This window comes from Pithys albifrons, chromosome 2, assembly GCF_047495875.1.
Source record: "Pithys albifrons albifrons isolate INPA30051 chromosome 2, PitAlb_v1, whole genome shotgun sequence".
NCBI classification, from domain to species: domain Eukaryota; kingdom Metazoa; phylum Chordata; class Aves; order Passeriformes; family Thamnophilidae; genus Pithys; species Pithys albifrons.
The window spans coordinates 100,009,551-100,029,141 of NC_092459.1; the positions used below are offsets into that span (position 1 = coordinate 100,009,551).

The 19,591-nt window shown below is 44.1% G+C and overlaps 1 protein-coding gene across 1 annotated transcript; it reads right to left on the minus strand.

Moving 5' to 3' along the window:
* Positions 1–63: 63 nt before the first annotated feature.
* Positions 64–18,761, minus strand: ACBD3 (acyl-CoA binding domain containing 3). Its single transcript, XM_071579685.1, has 8 exons — positions 18,486–18,761; positions 11,126–11,267; positions 9,972–10,112; positions 9,064–9,222; positions 6,890–7,064; positions 3,943–4,135; positions 2,999–3,283; positions 64–2,154 (listed from the first exon to the last, which is right to left on the minus strand). Exons 1-8 carry the CDS (start codon positions 18,742–18,744, stop codon positions 1,943–1,945), a joined length of 1,566 nt encoding a protein of 521 aa, XP_071435786.1. The 5' UTR covers positions 18,745–18,761; the 3' UTR covers positions 64–1,942.
* Positions 18,762–19,591: the final 830 nt, after the last annotated feature.

Sequence of the window (19,591 nt, forward strand, 5' to 3'; positions counted from 1 at the left end):
GTCAATAGCCATACACAGCACAGCCAAGGTTTGCAAATTAATAAAAAGCCAACAGCATTACAGATAAATGTATTTTAATTAGGATTAAATACTATCTCAAAGTATCTTGAAATCGCACTTGTACTGTACTAATCAACAGCCAGAGGCAATAAAAAAAGGTCTGAAAACGTAAAAGTTCTAACATCCAACACATGACAGTAAGTGCTGCCATTTAAAGCAACAAACACCGCTCCCAAGAACAGATATTCTTAGAGGAAGAAGTTGTAACATTTTTGTATGGACAAAAAAATGTAAATTGAAGACCAGAAGAAATATATTAGTGGCTGCCTTTTTAAAAGGTGTTTGGTGTATTCTTTTTTACATTAAATACAGTTTTCTTTAAAAGCAAGGTACTTTCTAAAGTCATGGTTTATATACTGTATGTACACAAGAGCAGAACATTGTACAGTGTTTTTGGATAAAGCAGCACTAACTAGCTATAAGCTGGTACGGTGTTGCTGAACCAAAAGCAAGATGACAAGTTAAGCATTCTAGGAGAAGTATCTCCATGGTTGGTATGAGAAAAGTAAAGTATCATGTATGTACAAACTGATTATTCAAACAAATCCCGCAAACTCAACATCATTTGCCGTGAAACTGCACATGCTGCAGCTGATCAATGGAAGCCTTACTGCAAGAGCTGATCTGAGGCCCAAAGTAACCATTTCCTCTCAGTAACAAAGTGCATTACCCATGCAGAGAGCACTTGCACAAGTCATTATTGCAACACATCACCCCTGAGTCTGGGGGGTGCAGGTTCTTACTGCAGCCTCATGCCAAGTAGCCACCTGTGTTTTTTTCACTATACAAAATACAAAATGCCCCAACAAAACCGTATGAAATTGATATTAAAGCTAGGTTAAGCATCTGTATGTGCACTCTGCCTTTCTGCTGACAGTTACAAATTAAAGCAGAAAGTTTGCACCCCAAAATCACCAGTTCAGACTAAAATGGAGTGGCAGTGATTTCCACAATTAGTGCAACATTAACTCCTATACTTTATCAAAGTGACTTACTGCTCTACAGATGCACAACGTGCTCACTCAGGTCTTACAAAAGCAAACCAGAACATTGTGCAGAAAACTGGTTTCAAGTTTGTAGATTTTCTTTTTAAAGTCTACCCCATTAAAAACCCATCCAAGTCAGAAATAGTTTGTGCCCTTGGTTCAAAGCCAATTACATCAAAAAATTATTTTTTTTTATTTTGGGGTTAGCAGTGGGGCAGAGATCAAGGTTCTTTTTGTAACATATTAAATGTTAATTATCATTCAGTTTACACCTTCAGAAGAGGTTATTTGCTGTACTTTCAGGACGCTGTTCATCCTTGTCTTAGACACTACACTGGTTTAAGGAACTGAATGTTTCTTTATGAGGACAGAAGTGAGACAACTTATTTCTAAACTGCATCAACTTAAAGTTTCAAGTTTTAATGGTGTAAAAAAATCTGACATTCAAATACAGTTAAGAGAAACTTGCTACACAGCAAACTGCATCCAAAACTACCAGTTATTGATGGAACCTTTAAATTAACCATTAACAAGTGATTCAAAGCATCCAGACCTGGAAACAACAGATCACCCAGTTAGTGAACCAGCAACTCCCTCCCTCTTTTCATGAGACTTCAACAAATGCAACTGATGTGACCTTAGCACTGGAGTCAATGACTTCCATCAGTTAACTCCAATCCCCAAATAGGTTAGGGAGATCCTGTGTTAAGCCCAATGCAATATGCATTAGTGTCATGAAGCAGGAAGATCCCAGCGTCTACTTGTTAAAAGTTCACACAAACCATACAGATACAGACAGGATAAAACACAGACTCAAAAGGATCCATTATGCTTGAAGAAAATTCCAAATAAAATGACATCTTCTGCACAGCCCAGCCTCATACACAGCCACACCTTTATCTAGTATAATAAACTCTGTAGTAAACTGTTTTTGACCTCCATAGAGAGTAGGAGTTGTCAAATTTAAGAAGATAAACTCCTCTCCCTGGGTACTGGTGGCTGCCAGCATACACTTCTTCATGACAGTCTCGTCTGTACACAGGCACTATTTCATCTAGCTGAGGCTTGTTGGCATTCTTTTTGGCTTTTTCTTCACTGCTAGTATTTTCTGCAAGAGAAAAAAAAGGGTGTCAGTTAACATGGGTGGATGTTACGACAGAAAGTCAGACTGATCTATAGTGGACAAGGCACTCTTTGTTAGTTTAGAGATCAGATGGGTCAAAGGATTCATACCAAGGCTGTGGGTAAAAGCACTCAGAAGCAGAAGGAACAGTAAGCATGCCCACTTCATCATAATTTATACAGTTTGGTATTAAACCTCACCACAACCATCTCCCCAGCACAGCTGGGTCAGTTTGTAGAGATGCCAAGCTCCAGTTTTCAGTAACACATTACTCCACACTGTCTGCTACTGATCTGACATCTTACCACTACAGATTACTAAGTAGTAATACCCAAAAAGCCACTGCTCCCTGTTATCAGCTTCTTCTAAGCAAATCACATGCCCATTTCAAAACATGTTTTGTGATGGTATGCTGGACTCCTCCACAGGCAAAGGTTGTGACCTGCATCCCAGCCACCACCAAGAATTGCTCTTTGAAGCTGTTTTGCTGAAGCCTCAAGCAAACTTCCTCCCTAGAAAAATCTCATGAACAGCAGAGCAGGATGTTTATTAAGGTTTTCAGCATGCAGATCTCCTGTGCTCTATTTGGCACAGGTTTCAGTCTAGCTTACTGAGTAGCTGACTTAGGAAAAGGATTTTCCCAGCCTCAACTCCTTTAACGTACCTATGATTAAAAGACATGACTGAAGTTACCTTCAAAACTGCACATCCTATTCAAAACATGATTCCAACTAGATGGAAGCCAGGGAACTATGAAATTACACAAGACAATCAGCTGGGTTTTCCCTCACTGCAAACTCTGACAGTTCATATAAAGAAGCACACTTACCTTCCTCCTCCTCATCATCATCACTGGATTCGCTGACATGCACACTGACTGCAGTATTAGGGGAGTCTGTCCATTCAAAATACACCCCAAAACCAATGTCATAATTGTCTGTAGCAAACTCCCAAAAGAGGTAAGACCCCTCTTCATGAGTTGGTACTCTGACTGTAACCACTTCTCCTCGGCCCACTGTGATCACAGAGTCTGCATCCTGACGGATTTTTTCCTTGAAGTCTCTTATCTGGGGTCGTGTCCACATTGATGGGGCAGCTATCACTGGAACAGAATCTGGAGAGAGGGGAGGAAATACTCCAGTTAGGGGTTTTTTTTCAGTTATTTATGCTGGATACTTAAGTGTGCCTTGGGAGCACTTGAGGACCACAAGCATCAGTGTTGCTTCCCAGTAAGTTTTTTTTTAACTGAAGAAGCAAGTTTCAACTCTGAAAAGATGTATGAAATGCAGCATAAATTCAGTTACAACACTACTAAATGCAACCAGTTCACCCATCAGTCACATTTCGCAGAAAAGACTCAAAGACACATGTACTGCCACAGGTGATGGGTTTCTGTTGCACAGAACCCTTCACTGAAAAGATCTTTAATCAGTTTCAACCTGAGTTTAAATAAGACTGAGCATATCTCTGCCCAGAACAGCTTTGTACTAGAACCTTTATGCTCCTTTCCTTCAAGTTCAGAAGGAAAGGAGGTTCTGGATCCCATCAGCTTTGCTGAAATGCTCTTGGCCTCTTTCTCTCCACTCCCAAGGCTGAATTTTGCCTACATAATATTGCCCTGCCTTAGGTGAGAGCAGACCCAGGAATCAAACCTAGCTTTTCCATAGTCCAGTGAAACCAAGCAAAGAGCCACAGTAACCATACTTAAGACATCTGAATCATAAGAAGGGCTTTTGTGATTTATTTTTAATTAAGAAATCCGGCTAGTCCTACCTTTTGGTCCATTTTCCAGTGCTTCTTCCAAAGCCTCTGGATCCAACTCTTTTTCAGGGCTGTCTGCATGTGCACTGGCCTGCCCATTAATAGATGGGGTGTCCCCTGGGGCAGGTGTGTTCACCTTGGATGCAGGACTCAGAGGGGATCCTGTCGCCGCCACCACTGCCTCCTGCTGTTTCTGTAAGGCTGCCTAAAATGACAGAAATTAAGTCAAGGAAAACCAAACCCTCACAAGATGTCAGTTTTATACCTTACAGCAGAATGCATAAAGACAACTTAAAAGAAAAAATCTCTCCCTGCACCCTACAAGGGGGCTTGATTCAAAAGATCAGAAGCAGCACACAGTGCCAAGTGAGAATTACATCTAATCAGTATCAAGGGAAGCAAAGCCACTTTGTTCTAGGCTGGTGAATACAATCTGAAGAAAAACAGTTCAATATACAATAAACTCTGTCACTTAACTGTTGAAGTTCTGCATTCTTGTAACATTTCTTTCAAAACTGGAAGTGATGACTTCCTTACTGGATTTTATCAGTGTCCTGAAAGGGTTCCAGCATAAGCTCATCCAGGTGTAAGAACGGCTGAAGTACTTCAGGTCTAATAACTACTTGCCAATTTGTGAGTTAAACAGAGAACTCTCATGAACAAGTTCCTTGCCTCTAATTATCAGTTCAGAGAAACTACACATGCATTCTTGTTGGGAAAGGGAAAATATCTAAGTTTTGGTACCATTCTTTAAAGAATAACCAAACAATATAAAGATTTTGATGAACAAATGGAATATAGGTGTCCTGAAGAAGTATGAAGTCAATACAAACATTAGTTAGATTTCAAATTTGAGCACTTGTACAGAGGTTGCCCAGATCCCCTTTCTACTACAGCACTTCTGTGCACTGAAAGTGGTGAGAACTTTTCTAAAACCTTATTGCCTACAGCCTTTCCAAAACTAATTGCACCACAAGCTGATCTTTAAACAACCAGACAGACAGCACTTTGTAACTGCACTGACAGATCCCAATGCAGCTGAGTCACAGGCATCTATACAGGAAACATTCCTTAGAAGTGTTATGGAACCTACCTGCGGCTTCAGGGAAGTCCATCGCAGAATTAGATAATTTTTACCTCTGTTACATGCTTCTTTTTCACGTTTTTCTCTACATGAGTTGCCCAAGTAGAGATTTTAAAGATAAACTTTGTTGCCTGGTAGGACTATTTTGTAAGCCATTACAAAGGAGACTGTTTTGCCTGGGTTTTGGAGGGCACTAATCTTCTGTGCATAGAAAGCAGCCACTGATGATCTAAAGGAGCAGTGCTGACAGCACTGCAGAAATCCGGCAGCAGCATCTCTGACACCTCAATCTCAAAGGAGCAACATCAAGTACAGAAGACATTGAGGCCAAGACTGATGAGGTGGTAGCTTTTGCTTACCACTATGACACCAAAGCATTGGTACTAAGGGGTCATTAAATTTCAAGAGCAACTAGAACAAGGCAGAAAGTCTCTGCCCTTTCTATAACACTTCAACTCCATCACATCATGGCCTGGCTTGTAAGGAAGCTTTAAAGATTATCTAGTTCGAACCCCCCTAATCATGGCAAGGGACACCTCAGGCTGCTCAAAGCTCCATCAGACTTGGCCTTGAACACTTCCAGGAATGGAACTTCCACAGCTCTCCTCTGGGCAACCTGTGTGAGTGTCTGATCACTGTAAAAAAAAATTTCTTCCTTATGTTCAATCTGACCAAAACCTTTGCCCCTTGTTCTGTCACTACAGGCCCTGGTAAAAGGGTGTTTTTTCATGTTTATTCCAAGCCCCTTTCAGGTACTGAAATGCTGCAATGAGGTTTCCCCAGAGCCCTCCCTTCTCCAGGGTGACCAACCCCAGCTCTCTCACCCTGTCTCCATAGGTGCTCCAGCCCTCTGAGCATCTTCTTGGCCCTCCTCTTGACCTGCTCCAGTAGGTCCATGTTCTTCTTATGTTGGAGACCCCAGAGCTGGATGCAGTCCTCCAGGTGGGGGTGGGAATCTCATGAGAGCAGAGGGGGAGAATCACCTTCCTCCCTCAACCTTCTGACCACACTTGTTTTTATGCATCTCAGGCTTTCTGGGCTCCAAAAGTCCATTGCCAGCTCATACCCAGTGTCCATCTCTGCGGCCCATCTCTGCAGGACTGCCCTCAATCCATTCACCCTCGAGCCTGTACTGATATTGGGGAGTGCCCTGACACAGGGGCAGAAGTTTCCTTCTTTGGCCATTTGTTTGCTGAGGGCATCAGCCTCAACAAAATGCAAATGACTTAACAGGAAATTAGTTACTGACATTTAAGTCTTTAGCTCAAGAATAGACTTCAGGCTGGCAGTTACAGTCTGTCCTCCCACCCAAATCACAAGCAGCTTATTGCAGGCAAGCAACTTTATTAGATACTGGTATCAGACAATAGACACAAAAGGAGACAGAAGTCAGTAGTGTTTAAGCTGGCAGGGTGGAGCAATCTCAAATCCAGTAGTGATGTGCCAGTGTTGCATGCTCAGCTGGAAACACAGGGCTGACCAAAGCCTGCTGCTCTGCACAGATCTTCATACCTACAGGGAGAGTCACCTGAGTAGGCCTGTTCATGCTCAGATGCACTGGTATGTACCCCCATTAAATTACACACACACCACTGATGCTGCAGCAGAGCCTTTCACATCTGGTCTCCAATAATACTGAACCAAGTCATTAGTAAGGACTGCTTACAATTTTTTTGATTAACAGCTGCTTCAGAAATCTACTTGAAAAGATTAAATAAAAGGGTTTGGTGTTTGAATCTGAAGCAGCATTAGACACTAGCACACTATCTCTCCTTGTAGCAATCACCTTTCCAAGGAGATAACAGCAGACAAGTCAGTGCCTCCCAGTGCCAGCCTGGGACACAGAGGTCAAGATTCTCAGCTGGTCAGCCATACCTGTTGCTGTGCAAGCTGGACTTGATACAACTGCTGCATGTACTGTTGGTAATGCTGCTCCTGGAGCTGCCGAATGAGGATCTGCTGCTGTTCGTAGTTGCCCGGATACTGCTGGGCTGCGTATTGCTGGAACTGAATGGCAGTCTGGGAGTTCAGCGCTGCCATTATCTGTTGCCTGGATTGGTGGGAGGAGAGAACCAGATTACAAGCAGCTGAGGGTATTGGGGAAATCCCTTTACTTAAGTGATTTAAGTGGCCTCAAAGACAGTTAATTCTGTTCCTGCAAAAACCAATTAAAATAAATCTACATAATAGGGTAGTGCCCAAATCTAATGCAAATGCAAATTTTGCCTAAAAATGTGCTGAGAATATATAGAAGGAAGCAACAATTTCTACCCAATGTTTGGAATCATCAAATGTTAAAACAACAAAAGCTCTCACATAATTCTCAATCAGTAGTCTGATAAAGTGGCAGTGCTACAAAAAAAGCATGACTAAATTTCTCAAACAAGCAAAGGAAAAAATGGTGGTTCTTCTAGAAAACATGCAGCAACCAAGCTTCTAGCAGACCTACAAATATTGATTAGCACAAAACTGCTGTGGGACAGCATGTCAATGCTTTTTGGTAAATCTAAGAAAAACACAGTATATGCCTATCTTAATTTCCCTATGCAAATAAGTATGAAAAAGATGACTGATAGTGGCCTAATTCAGGAACAAAAAAACCAACTGCCAGATAGAGCATCTGCACCTCCAGCAAACTCAACTGTTGAAACTACATGAGGAACACATGGGTCACTTATGCACAGGCTCAGTTTTCCTGCTTTCTCCAAAGGACTAACAGAAACTATATAGTAAAATTACTATCTAGACCCAGGGTTTCTCTCACATGTTACATCCATCAGTGACCAGCTATCTATGCTTCAGAGGAAGAAAAAGAAATAGCGCACAAAGACAGGAGTAATTCTTTGCTTCCCACTTTTCTTCTGTCCCCAAAACTCACCTTCCAAAGTATCAGTATTAGACTGGTTTAGTAGCCTAAAGAGCAAGATTTTCTCCATTTCAGCAAACTATGACTAGTTTAGATACACTTGGTCACTACCTAAATATTTACACTCCTTTTCTGTCCAAACTCTATCTCTGCAATCTGCTACAACGACTTAATACACGACTACCATTCATGTAAAAACCTCTTAACTTCAAGGCATACCACACTTCTTCTTAGCATTGTGCAACGTTTTTTACTATATCTGTTAATTTATGTCTGTCTTTTATGCTCCTCTGGCTCTCACTATGTTAAACAAACAGTAAAACTTGTGGATTAATTATTTGCTCCCTTCTCAAAACCACTACATAGAAAGTACAGGATCCACTTCAGAGACATTCCCTGCAAAGACAATTTTATTGTGGAAAATGGTTGCTGACTAATGTGGAACAGATTTACAACTCCCTTAAGTATTAAACGTGCAAAGCCAGATTCATGTTTTCAGCATCTGGATGTGATGGGAACAATGAAATATAACTGGTTTATAGTCCAAATAAGCAATTTCATTCAGGCTATGCACAATGGTTAAGTGCGTTTGAACGTGAATTTTGTACTCTATTTAGAAAGGTGGTAAGATCCAGTAATTGCCCGTGTACAAGTGAGATCAGCAAACACTTCACACTTCCTAGAAGAGGAGCACCTTTAAGGAGGCAGTATGAGACTACCAAGCTGGAAAAATTCAGCCATGCATTCAAAACACCCCACTGAACTGCAGCTATCCAATTTCCAAGGCTCTGCCTTCTGTGACAGGATAGAAACTTTCAAGTCACGGTTCAAACACCACTTCCAGCTGGACACTTAACTCTGCTCAGCTGAGTGCAGCATTAATCCCTTAAGAAGCAAAACCACAAGTTTTCATGGGGCGCAGCCCTCAAACCCCAAAACCTCCAGAGCTTCTCTTCGAAAAAAGCTTCTCTGGCACTTTCATCTGAGAAAGCTGCACACAATAACACATTATGACAATTTTTCTCTGCAAACCGTGTCCCTTTTAACTAAGAATGCAAATGTCACTACCAGGTTCCAGCCCTCTTACCTTTAGGTATTCAATTTTAGCATAATCATTTAAACAGATACAATTGTCTCAAGTGCAAGGCAGTTATTTTAAGTGTTGTTTGTTTCTGCTACTCACTTCTGTTGTTCCATCCGAAGTCTTTCCTCCTCTATTCTCCTCCTCTCCTCTTCTTCCCTTCTCAGTCTTTCCTCTTCTTCTCGCCTACGTTTTTCTTCTTCCTTTTGTAACCGCTCACGCTCCTCCTCTTCACGCCGCCTTCGTTCCTCCTCTTCTCTTCTGCAACATCCACTCAATAAGCTATTTCAGCATTCCTACAGTCCTAGGATGAGTTATTTTCAACATGCTGTAGCCTGCCTTTTGCCTGCCCAATAAGGCTTTTTGTTTGGCATCATCCCCTCCCACTTAAATTGCCCTGGACAAGTGTCTTGTTGGACACAGGAAAAAACCATATTATTGTACAGCTTTACCATACTCAGCAGGACAACCACTGTAAACCCTGTGTTACAATTTGATATTCATGCTATTATTCTGTTACTATACTATCTTTAGCAGAGGATAGTAAAAGTAATTGCCTGAAAACTTTACAAACACATCTTCCAAGCTTTAACACATGTTCAATAATGATGTTGGATACTATAGTTTAACAATCACGTGCTAGGTAAGCATAGTAAGACAGGCTCTGTCAAGTTGTTAACCCATACTAGGAGTTTAAAACACCTGACAATTTAATGTTTTGTGTACATTTAGTCCACAGAAAACTGAGACAGAGACTTTTTTAAGCATCTCTTCTTAAGCAAATGGCAGTATCAGCAAGATTTTTAAACGGCCTTATATTTCAGCTGTCTTCACTTCAGAAACACCTATTCATTACTGGCAAAGTAAAAAGGCTTAAAGAGATCAAATGGCACCATGGCCACCTAAACTTTAAGGATTTCTCTTCCCAAGACAAATTCAACCTAGCCCAGCTGTGATACTGTCCACAGGTCAAGGGTTACACAACATACACCAATGCACTCAAATGTTACCTTTTCTTTTCTTGTTCTTCTTTCTCTATCTTGTGGGAAGTGACATACGTTGAAAACAAGTGGCAGCACCTATGCAGGAGCTTGACAAATTCTGTCATAGCTTTTTGCTTTGACATGTTTCCAAGAGCAGCCCATTCCTTCCTGAGAGAAAGAAAGAAATTACCTGAAATAACAGAAGACTCAACTCTTTTCAAGTCAGTAGTGAACTCTGAGAACACAGCAAAGAAAAAAGAGTTGGAAGACCAGGGACCAAACTTGATCATATGCAGTTTCAGAGAACCAACATTTTCCCAAAGACAGCACTGCCTGCACCACAACAACTCTTTCAGCATAACTCAGTTCTTACATGAAATCTCACACATACCATCAACTCTACCTTGAATTCTGAACTACGTCCAGAAACTTCCCAGCTACAAGTGAACCTGAAATATTTTTCTACCCTTCTTCTGCTCTAGTTTGTGGGAAAAAACGTATACATTTTCCTGAATGAATAAACATGGTAACAACTATTGATTATAGTGCTCCAGTCAGTTGAAAGCAACAGCCGGGTTCTTCCTAAGGAAAGCAACATCCATTTGTTCAAAAGCAGTGCACTGGGTCCAGCTCAGAGAAGCCACTGCTGTGTTGCACTCTGCCTTCTCACTAGAAACAGCAACAATGAACATGAGAAGCACAGACTGAACTGCAAGCAATACATACCTGAGACTGCCCAGCTCTCATGAAAAATTTACTCAGAGTTTGATCTCATCAGGTGTCTGATTTCAGAAATTATCTTTGGTGTTGGGACAAGCTATGGTGAATGCTTCTACCACTGGCAATAGGCTTGTCCTGCTGTGACCCCTCTGGCATGGAATCAGGATCAAACATGGGCCTGCACATTAATGCAGCTTTAAACTGCTAAGAGAAACAGGACTGTCTGCACAGCAGCTTCTCCTAATGGGGTTGAAAAAACCCAATAATCTTCTCCTAGTTCCTGTACTGAACTGTGACTCAGATTCCTAAGATGCAAGTGAGGAGGCCACTTTCACTTGCCATTAGCATACACACACACAGAGATAACCCACATACTTGCCATCTTCTTGCAGAAATTGGATGATGTTATCTTCAGACAGGAAATGCAGAGTTAAGACCAACAAAAGCATCAGCCTTTTTACCTTCTATCATTCCCCAGCACATCAAAGAATCCAACTTCAGGGCAAGTGTCAGGGTTGTAAGGTCCCAGCAGAACCTGCTTGTGCAGTGCCACAAGTTTGAGCTTTTCTTCATATGTTGGATGAAAGGCTTTGCCATCTTTTTCTGCAGGACAAAAAAAGAAAATTTCACTGTTGTGATTAATTGATTAAGCACAGGATAGAAAAGAGGATTTTGTATAACCATTACCATAATTTCCTCTGAAAAAAAAGAGTAACTAAATCAAGTCAGAAAAGATTAGACAAATTAAGACAGTTCTATTCAAATAAAATATATCTGTCCAGAAGAAACATCTATTTCAGCTGCTGAAACTTCATTGTGGAACATTTTTCATCATATTATCTACAGACAATCTTAGCTAGTAAGTTATCACATAAATACTGAAGTTAATTTGTTGAACATTATACCATATGGATCTGTATCTCCAAAATATTTAAAAACCTTAACTGAATTCAAGTGTGTCTGCCAAGTCTACTCTAGTGTGCATAGGAAGGATTTACTGCAAAGAAAGATGTGATGTTAACTTCATAGATTGCTCTTCTTTCATGCTTTACACATCGATGAAAGCAGAATAACCGAGGTTGAAGGCAAGGAAAACTGCAGAGTGGAGATACTAGTTAAGGAGAGTTCTCCTTGAGGGAATTTAATTGCTGCACTTTGCCAAGGCAGCTGGAATAGTCCCTCACAATGAAAAGCCTCAGAGCTGACTCCATCAGCACCAACACATACAGAGAACTCTGGCCACAAGAAGAAGGCAACAAAAGCCTGTACATATTCCAATGGCTCCACACCAATACCTTCGGAAGCATTCCTGGTTAGATCCTGCTGCACATTTACTGGTAAGAAGGGACTTGCATTGATGTAAAATGATGTATGAATTAGTCAGTCAGGACTCACCTCGGCACATTTAAACTGTCAAAACAAATCACAGAAACAGGCACCACTATGTGCAACTACACTGCTCATTAAGAAAAGGCACTTTTCTTAAGCAGGAAAACAAATAAATAAGCATCATCTCCTTTTGGAAGGGCTGAATCGAGGAAGCCATTACCAGAGGTAAGTGACAGTCACTTCATGACTGTACTGCTCTCCATGCAGTCAGGAGCAGAGCTGCCACTGGTTTCCAGTTCTCCTTTGGCATAAGTTGTTTACAGCACTGTAACTGAACAGTCCACACCTAAATTTCAGGGCTGACACATGTTGCAAAACTGCTTGGCTGATACTTGTGAATAGTTATTAACAGGAAGAGAAGCAAATCTTAGAGGCCAGAAAACATCTCTACAACAGCTTAATTAAGAGACTCAGAGCAACTACTTCTGGAAAACAGAAACAATTCCAGAGGGAAAGTGTTTGCAGGTCACAGCAAGAAGCTCTATTTTTGACACAGAAAGTTCTGTATGTTACTGGACTTACTCAGTTAAAACATCACAAGGAACCACTATGTGTATGGTATTTGTTTTGAAGCCAGAATCAAATTATTAGGAAGGCAAACATTTAGTTACTGATTATCCATTCCTAGAGGTCCACATCACTCTTGCAGAATCTGAAGTATTCACTCTTATCCCAGTGTCACAGAACCTTACAGCAAATATAGCTTCCAGCTTCAAAACCAGAAGTCTTTCTCCACAAAAATATCTACTTCCAAAAATATCTGGAGAGATATCTCCAGATATATCTGGTGGAGAAGGGGGGGATGTAAAAAATGAACCAGAGTCTACTCAGTGATACCCAGTGAAAGGACAGGAGGCAGCTGACACAAACTGTAACATAGGAAATAACACTTAGGCATTTTGTTTCTTTTTTTGTTTGTTTTGTTTGGGGGGTTCTGTTGGTTTTTTTTTTATGTTTTGCTTTTGTTTTGTTTTGATTTTCAACTGAGAGTGATCCAGTACTGGAACGGGCTGTCCAGAGAAGTTTTTAAGTCTCCATGATTAGAGACATTCAAGACTAAATGGAGACAGTCCCATGAAGCCTGATTTGAAAAAAGAGGGCTAAACCTGGCAAACCCCAGCAGCCCCTTCCCACCCCAAGTCTATGATCCTTAAGAGATGCAGGTAAGCTTTCTCCATGGGTCTCAGGTCTCCTGCTCTCAGGCTTCCCAAAGAGCCCTTTGGCTTTTCCTCAATTCTTCACACTTCACATTCAACTCAGAATTTACTTATTAGGTAACAAGCACTTCCAGTTGCCTCAATAGACAGCATGCATTTCAAATAATAGTTAATATCCTGGGGCACTCTGCTACAAAGCACTGAAATTTTGCCAGGCTTCTGAGCAAAGTGTGATTCTCAGAGGGGTCCCTATAGCCCAGTTTACCTTGCACAGCCTGTACACACAGAGGTGTCTGCCAAAAACATTGCTATTTGCTGTACTAGACTGCTACCTAAGCCAGGAAACATCACCAGTATTTCAACTCACTCCTGAAGAGAGTTAGAGTGCAAAAAAGTCATCATTTCCCCTGCTATGCACAGCACATCTGCATTTTCACAGAACAGAGAAGTCAGACCTCATGCCCTAATTACTGAGAGAAGCCAAAATCTGCATTTACAAAGAATGTGACCTAAGGGAAGAACAACAAACGACTTAAACAAGAGAGGAAAACAGACGTGAGAAAAGTAGGAGACAGGCATTCAGTGACTTGTAGATAATGCAGATTAGAAGCAAATTATCAGAAAAACACTTGAAGCCAGTCAGACAGTGAAGTTGTATAGCAGTGATTTTTCAGTAGAATTCTTCAGCATGCACCACGCTGTATAATCGTCCCAGAGGTCTGGAATTGTTGTTGTTTAACTGAGCCAGAGGACCTGAATTCATCTGCAGAGTCAAATATGCCAGAAAGAGCATTAGTGTGTCCAGACAACTAGAAGTGCCAAATTTATTCAATCTTCTGTGAATGTACCATTTAAATAGGCATTACCCCCACATCTAATACAGCTGTCAGGAAGCTGAAGCTCCAAGGAACACACTGAGAAATCCAAAGGACGTGTGTGCTCAGCAGTGATACAACTATACAACCCTCCCCATGCCACTGTATGCCTGACCCAACAAGGCCTGAGAGAGGCTCAGTCTGCAAACACAACAGAAGATGAAGCTGTTAATGAGAGGCTGATGGGGGTTTATGTCACTGTGGCACTGTATTACTGACATGAATTAACAAAAGCCTGCAAATTCAGACTCAGAGTTTAAGAAGTATGCTTGAGACTGTACTGTGCAAAATACTGCTACTCCTGTGTAACTTCAGACTTTTTCCCCTCAAAGAAACATGGCACAACATGCTGCACCTTCCCCTCCAACACCACGCACTGCACCCACTCTAAATGCCTCATTCCCGTGGGATGGCGTTCAGCCAAGTCACCTAAAAGAAGTCACAAAAGTTTGTGAAGTGGGATTTTTCACCTCCGCTTTTAGAAGTATATGCTAATGTATGTTAATGTAGTTAATGTATGTTAATTCCATTCATTTGCTAAGTTTTAATGAGCAAGACCAAACTTGAGAAGTGCGAGGACTGAACTGCTCCTGCTCCTGCAGATCCCAGTACATTTGTATACTCCTAATTCTCCTCTCCTTAAGGTGTTCTTCATCAACAGAAGAATTATCAACCAGCCCTTCCAATTAAATATGATCAAAGCCCAACTTCACATATGTAGATATATTATAGGGGTTTCATATTCTTGAAAATAAGAGCCTATTTACCTTATGAATTACAATCGTTGCCATCAAATTAGTGCTCAAAAAAGAGGTCAAACAATTAATTCAGAATGATGTTCTGCTGAGCTTGAAGACGCATTCTTGTTAGGATGCATTCTTGTTAGGATAAGAGGAAGAAAATTGGAGTACTTAACATTCCAGGAGAGCTTTTAGATGCCAAAATGATACGGTTTGTGTACTGCCTACTCAGATATGCTGCACTGCAAATCACTTTAGACAGGGCATGAACACTTCAGGGACTCTCACATATTGAAGGTTGGGTGCAATGGTATTTCAATGACAGGATGTGAAAAACAACAAAGCCAGGCTGATACTGGAAGATATTTGCTGGCAGAGTTATGCAAGCCACTGTCTCCTGCTGCAGGACAAAGCTAACCCCTTGAACAGGTTGTCTTCACTGCCATATCTCGTACAAGCTCAACAAGCAGAATAAGCTATCAGAGACACTTGTGCTCTGCCAGCTGCCCCAGGGCTCACAATTACAGACAGTCCTAGAGAAAAAGAAAGGCACAATGACTGTAACATGACTGTGTTCTCCACTGTACACTGGATCCAGCACAGTGGAGCAGCTTCTTAAGGGCAGCCAAAATGCTGGTTGACCTGCACTAGGCTTGACAGAGCAGTAAGGGAAAGAGTGCGTAAGGGAAAGAAGGCTCTTGTTTCCCACAGAAAAATGGACTGGAACACTATTACCATCTATTTTCTATGCCTCTGTTATTCTGAAAAGCTCTCTTCACAAGCCATTATGAAAGCTAAAAAAAGGTACTGCACATCTCCTGCACAGCCTAAGGCCTGACAGTGGAAGTGACACAGGGTCAAGCATTTTAGATCTGCTTTAGATCTGCCTTTATCAGAGACAGAATAAAGTAGCTCTTGAGTCTCTTCAACATCCTAGCCTAGCTTCAGCTGTGTATTGCACATTGTTTATATGCACTCCCACCCTGTTCTATCTTAAGGCAATTCTGTTACCTGCAATATGCCAGCACAGACAAGTGTTAGCAGTCACTGCAATAGGCAAATCAGAAGTACTTTGATTAGATTCAACTTTTCTAGGAAGAAAGTACATCCTGAGTTACAGACAACTCTGTCTGCACACTGAAGCAGAAAGGAAGCTGCCTAACTGGTGATTGTTGCTTACCCTTTGACCACACACAGAACTACTCTGGCATCCCTACCCAAGCTCCTTCCATCCCAATCACCACAGTTAAACCAGGTAACATCGTTCTCCCCAGCGCTGCTCCCAGTCACTGCTCATTGCATGGACGCTGTGTGAATAGGGGACATCATACACTGGGGCACGGGCATCATCTGCCTCTAAGAAAGAAAAAGCTCTTCAGAGCCACCTCTATCTCCAAATCAGCATAGTTTTTAGAAGAATGATCACAAACAAGGTCTCAGCATTGACCTATAAACATGGGGGAACCTTCAGATGTCTCTCATGTTGCTGCTTGAAGTACAAGAGGAACCTGTGTTTGCTCCTTGGCATGTACAAGGCTGCTAAACAACCGTGCCCACTCCCACAGTTGTTTTGACAGTGGATGCATAAAAATCATTTGGAAACAAGACCAATTATTTTTGGAGCTGTGCAGATATAGAACAAGCTGGCAGAATCAGTAACCCAAGTATTACAAACTCATGTAACTCACCATCAAATCTATAAATAAAAATTCTCACGTTATGTCACTTTCAGGAAAAAAAACCCCTACAAATGAAATGATCAGCAATGACTTTGTGTGAGTTATTCCGGTCATAAGGACAGAGAAATAAGGTCTTTATTGGAAAGTCTGACAACTCAATACAATGTGGAAAATTCTTCTGAGTAAAACTGTGAGTTACAAGAAATTGCAGAAGGCTAAAAAACAAGCAGCAGTAAATAGAACCATGCTGATACTAAGTTTTGATTAAAAGGACAGCAACAGAAACCCCACTGCTGAGACAACACAATGCAAGGAACTGAAACCTACACACAAGTAACACTCCATTGACTTTTCACCATCCAAGAGGAGATATAAAGTTTGAATTTAAATTCTGTTAAAACATGTGATATAACAAATATAGGTTATTGCTTATCTATATAGCAACAACGTAGATCAACTCATTCAGAGAGTGCAATTTTTACACTGTAAATAGAAGTTCCAGTAGAATATTCAACCCAAGACAGAGTAAGACCACAGCTTACTGAGACAAGGAATTTGCTACAGCAGAGACATTTTTTTCTCCATCATGTTTTAAGAACATTCATCAAAACAAATCAGAACCTCTAAGCAACTTGTTTTACAGAAAGGATGAAGTGACAGAAGGTACAATGCTTCCACAAGGTGATAACCAGTTGCAGCAGATTCTGATAGAGAGGGGGAAAAAATAAAAATCAAAGATCTTAAAACTCCTGATGTGGTTTTTTACAGCTTAAAATAATATCTCTGCATATTGGCATACTAACAAAATGCTTTGTAGAAGGGCATCAGAACAGGGTCAAAGAACCAAGGCTCAAGAAAACTGCCTAAAGCCTTACATACTCCTAACAACTCAACCAACGCAAAGAAAACACACAACTTTGCCTTTCCAGCAGAGCTTCCACCTGTCAGCAATGCTTGCCCTCAGAAGAGACAGCTTTCCTGGGAGGTCATCTAACAACTGACTGCCACAAGACTGACCATTCCAAGTGCAGAGCTGCCTTCCCTAGTGCAGACATGTCGCTGGTCATTGCTCCATGCCCCACATGAGGCAGCAGCTGCCCGAAATCCATGGGAGTGACACATCGCTCAGGTTGCTGAACACAGTGCTACAGCAAACACAGCTCTTCCTCCAAAATCACACAGCCGATTTCCTTCTCCTGAAGAAACCAAGTGGGGCAGGGCACCTCTGGCTTCCTGCAGAAGGAAACCTGGCCACAGGGGATCCCAGGAAAAAACGCTCCAGGTCTGCACGCTGCTACCTCATGCAGCTGCCTGCTGGAGTCGTGACGGCACACAGAACCAATTAGGTCAGAAAAGACCTCTCACATCATCGTCCAGCCTATGACTGAACACCACCTTGTCAGCCAGACCACGGCACACCAAGTGCCACATCCAGTCTTTCCTCAGAGACCTCCAGGGAGCGTGACTCCACCACCTCCCTGGGCAGTCCATTCCAATGTCTAATCACCCCTTCTATAAAGAAATTCTTTCTAATGTCCAACCTAAACCTTCCCTGCCGCAGCTCAGGACTATGTGCTCTCGCCCTGAAGCAGGACAGCAGCCTGGGGCTGGCATCCCGCGGAGCAGTCACACTCTCCCGCCGGGCTCCGGCTGTCCCAGGCGGGCACCACCACTCGGAGCGAGCGCTGCTCGCTCCCGGCCGCGGGCTCTGCCTTCCCGTGCCGCCAGCGAGGATCTGCCCCTCTGCTCTCAGGTGGGCGCTGCAGAGCACCGGTGATGCCCCGGGGCAGCCCCTCCCGGCTCCGTCCCACACCAGGCACGGGGCACCGCAGCAGCCGCCGCCGGGACACGCCGCCCGCCCGCGCCCGGCACTGCGAACCCTGCCGGGGCCGCCGCCCGCCGCTGACGGGGCTCCGCCTGCGGCCGCAGCCCGGCCCGGGGACGACAACGCCGGGGCTGCCCCGGGCCCCGCGGGGCTCACCTTTGAAGAAGCGCAGCGCCAGCCCGTACAGCTCCTCGAGCGCGAAGCCCCAGCTCCGCTCCAGGCTCAGCGCCGCCTCCTCCGCCGCCTCTCCGCCGGCCTCCGCCGCACCCGGGCAGCCGGGGCCCGCCCGGGCCTGCCCCGCCGCCGGCTCGCCCTGCGCCGGCCGCGCTTCGCAGGGCGGCACCTCGGCGTTGGGGCTCAGCGTCAGCCCGTCCACCGACACCTCCAGCCGGTCCGAGCTCAGCACCGCCGCCATCCTCCTCCTCCTCCTCCTCCTCCCGCCCGCCCTCCGCCTCCTGCTCCGCTGCGCCGGCCACGTCTCGACTTCCCGTCCCCTCCGACCCGGATCTTCCGGGCCCGCCCCGGCCCCGCCCCGCGCTCGGGGCACGGCAGTGCGGGCTACGCGGTCCGCGCTCGGCACTGGGCTCCCTCCGCCTCGGGGACGGCAGTGTGGGCTGCGCGCCCCGGGCATGGCACTGAGTTCCCTCCGCCCCGGACACGGCAGTGAGAGCACCGCGCCCCGGGCACGGCACTGAGCTCCCTCCGCCTCGGGGACGGCACTGAGCTCCCTCCGCCCCGGGCACGGCACTGAGCTCCCTCCGCCCCGGGCACGGCACTGAGCTCCCTCCGCCCCGGGCACGGCACTGAGCTCCCTCCGCCCCGGGCACGGCACTGAGCTCCCTCCGCCCCGGGCACGGCAGTGAGCTCCCTCTGCCCCGGGGACGGCACTGAGCGCTCTCCGCTCTTGGGGATGGTGGTGAGCGCCCTGCGCCCCTGAAACGGCAGTGAGGGATCCGCGCCCCGGGGTCGGCACTGAGCGCTCTCCGTCCCGGGAACGGCAGTGAGTGGGCCGAGCTCCAGGCCTCCGTCCGCAGCCCTCCAGCCCCCACAGATCCCGGGTGACAGAAGTGTCAGGCGAGACGCGGCCGGACGCCCTGCCAGCGCTTTTTGGTTGTTAAGTAGAAAGGATAATGATTTTTCAACAGCATTGTGTCACAGAGTGAAAGTACAAGAAAGGCAAGAAGGTACTGGAGAGAGTCCAGCGGAGGGCCACAAAGATGATGAGGGCTCTGGAGAACCATCTCTGTTGTGAGGAACAGGGC

Excerpts from the sequence above, each read along its gene's own strand:
- ACBD3 (XM_071579685.1), bottom strand. The coding sequence starts at position 18,744 with ATGGCGGCGGTGCTGAGCTCGGACCGGCTGGAGGTGTCGGTGGACGGG. Across the intron at positions 7,065-9,063 it reads CTTCGGATGGAACAACAGAA|GCAACAGATAATGGCAGCGC; the intron begins GTGAGTAGCAGA and ends CCACCAATCCAG. Across the intron at positions 3,284-3,942 it reads ACTGGAAAATGGACCAAAAG|ATTCTGTTCCAGTGATAGCT; the intron begins GTAGGACTAGCC and ends CCCTCTCTCCAG.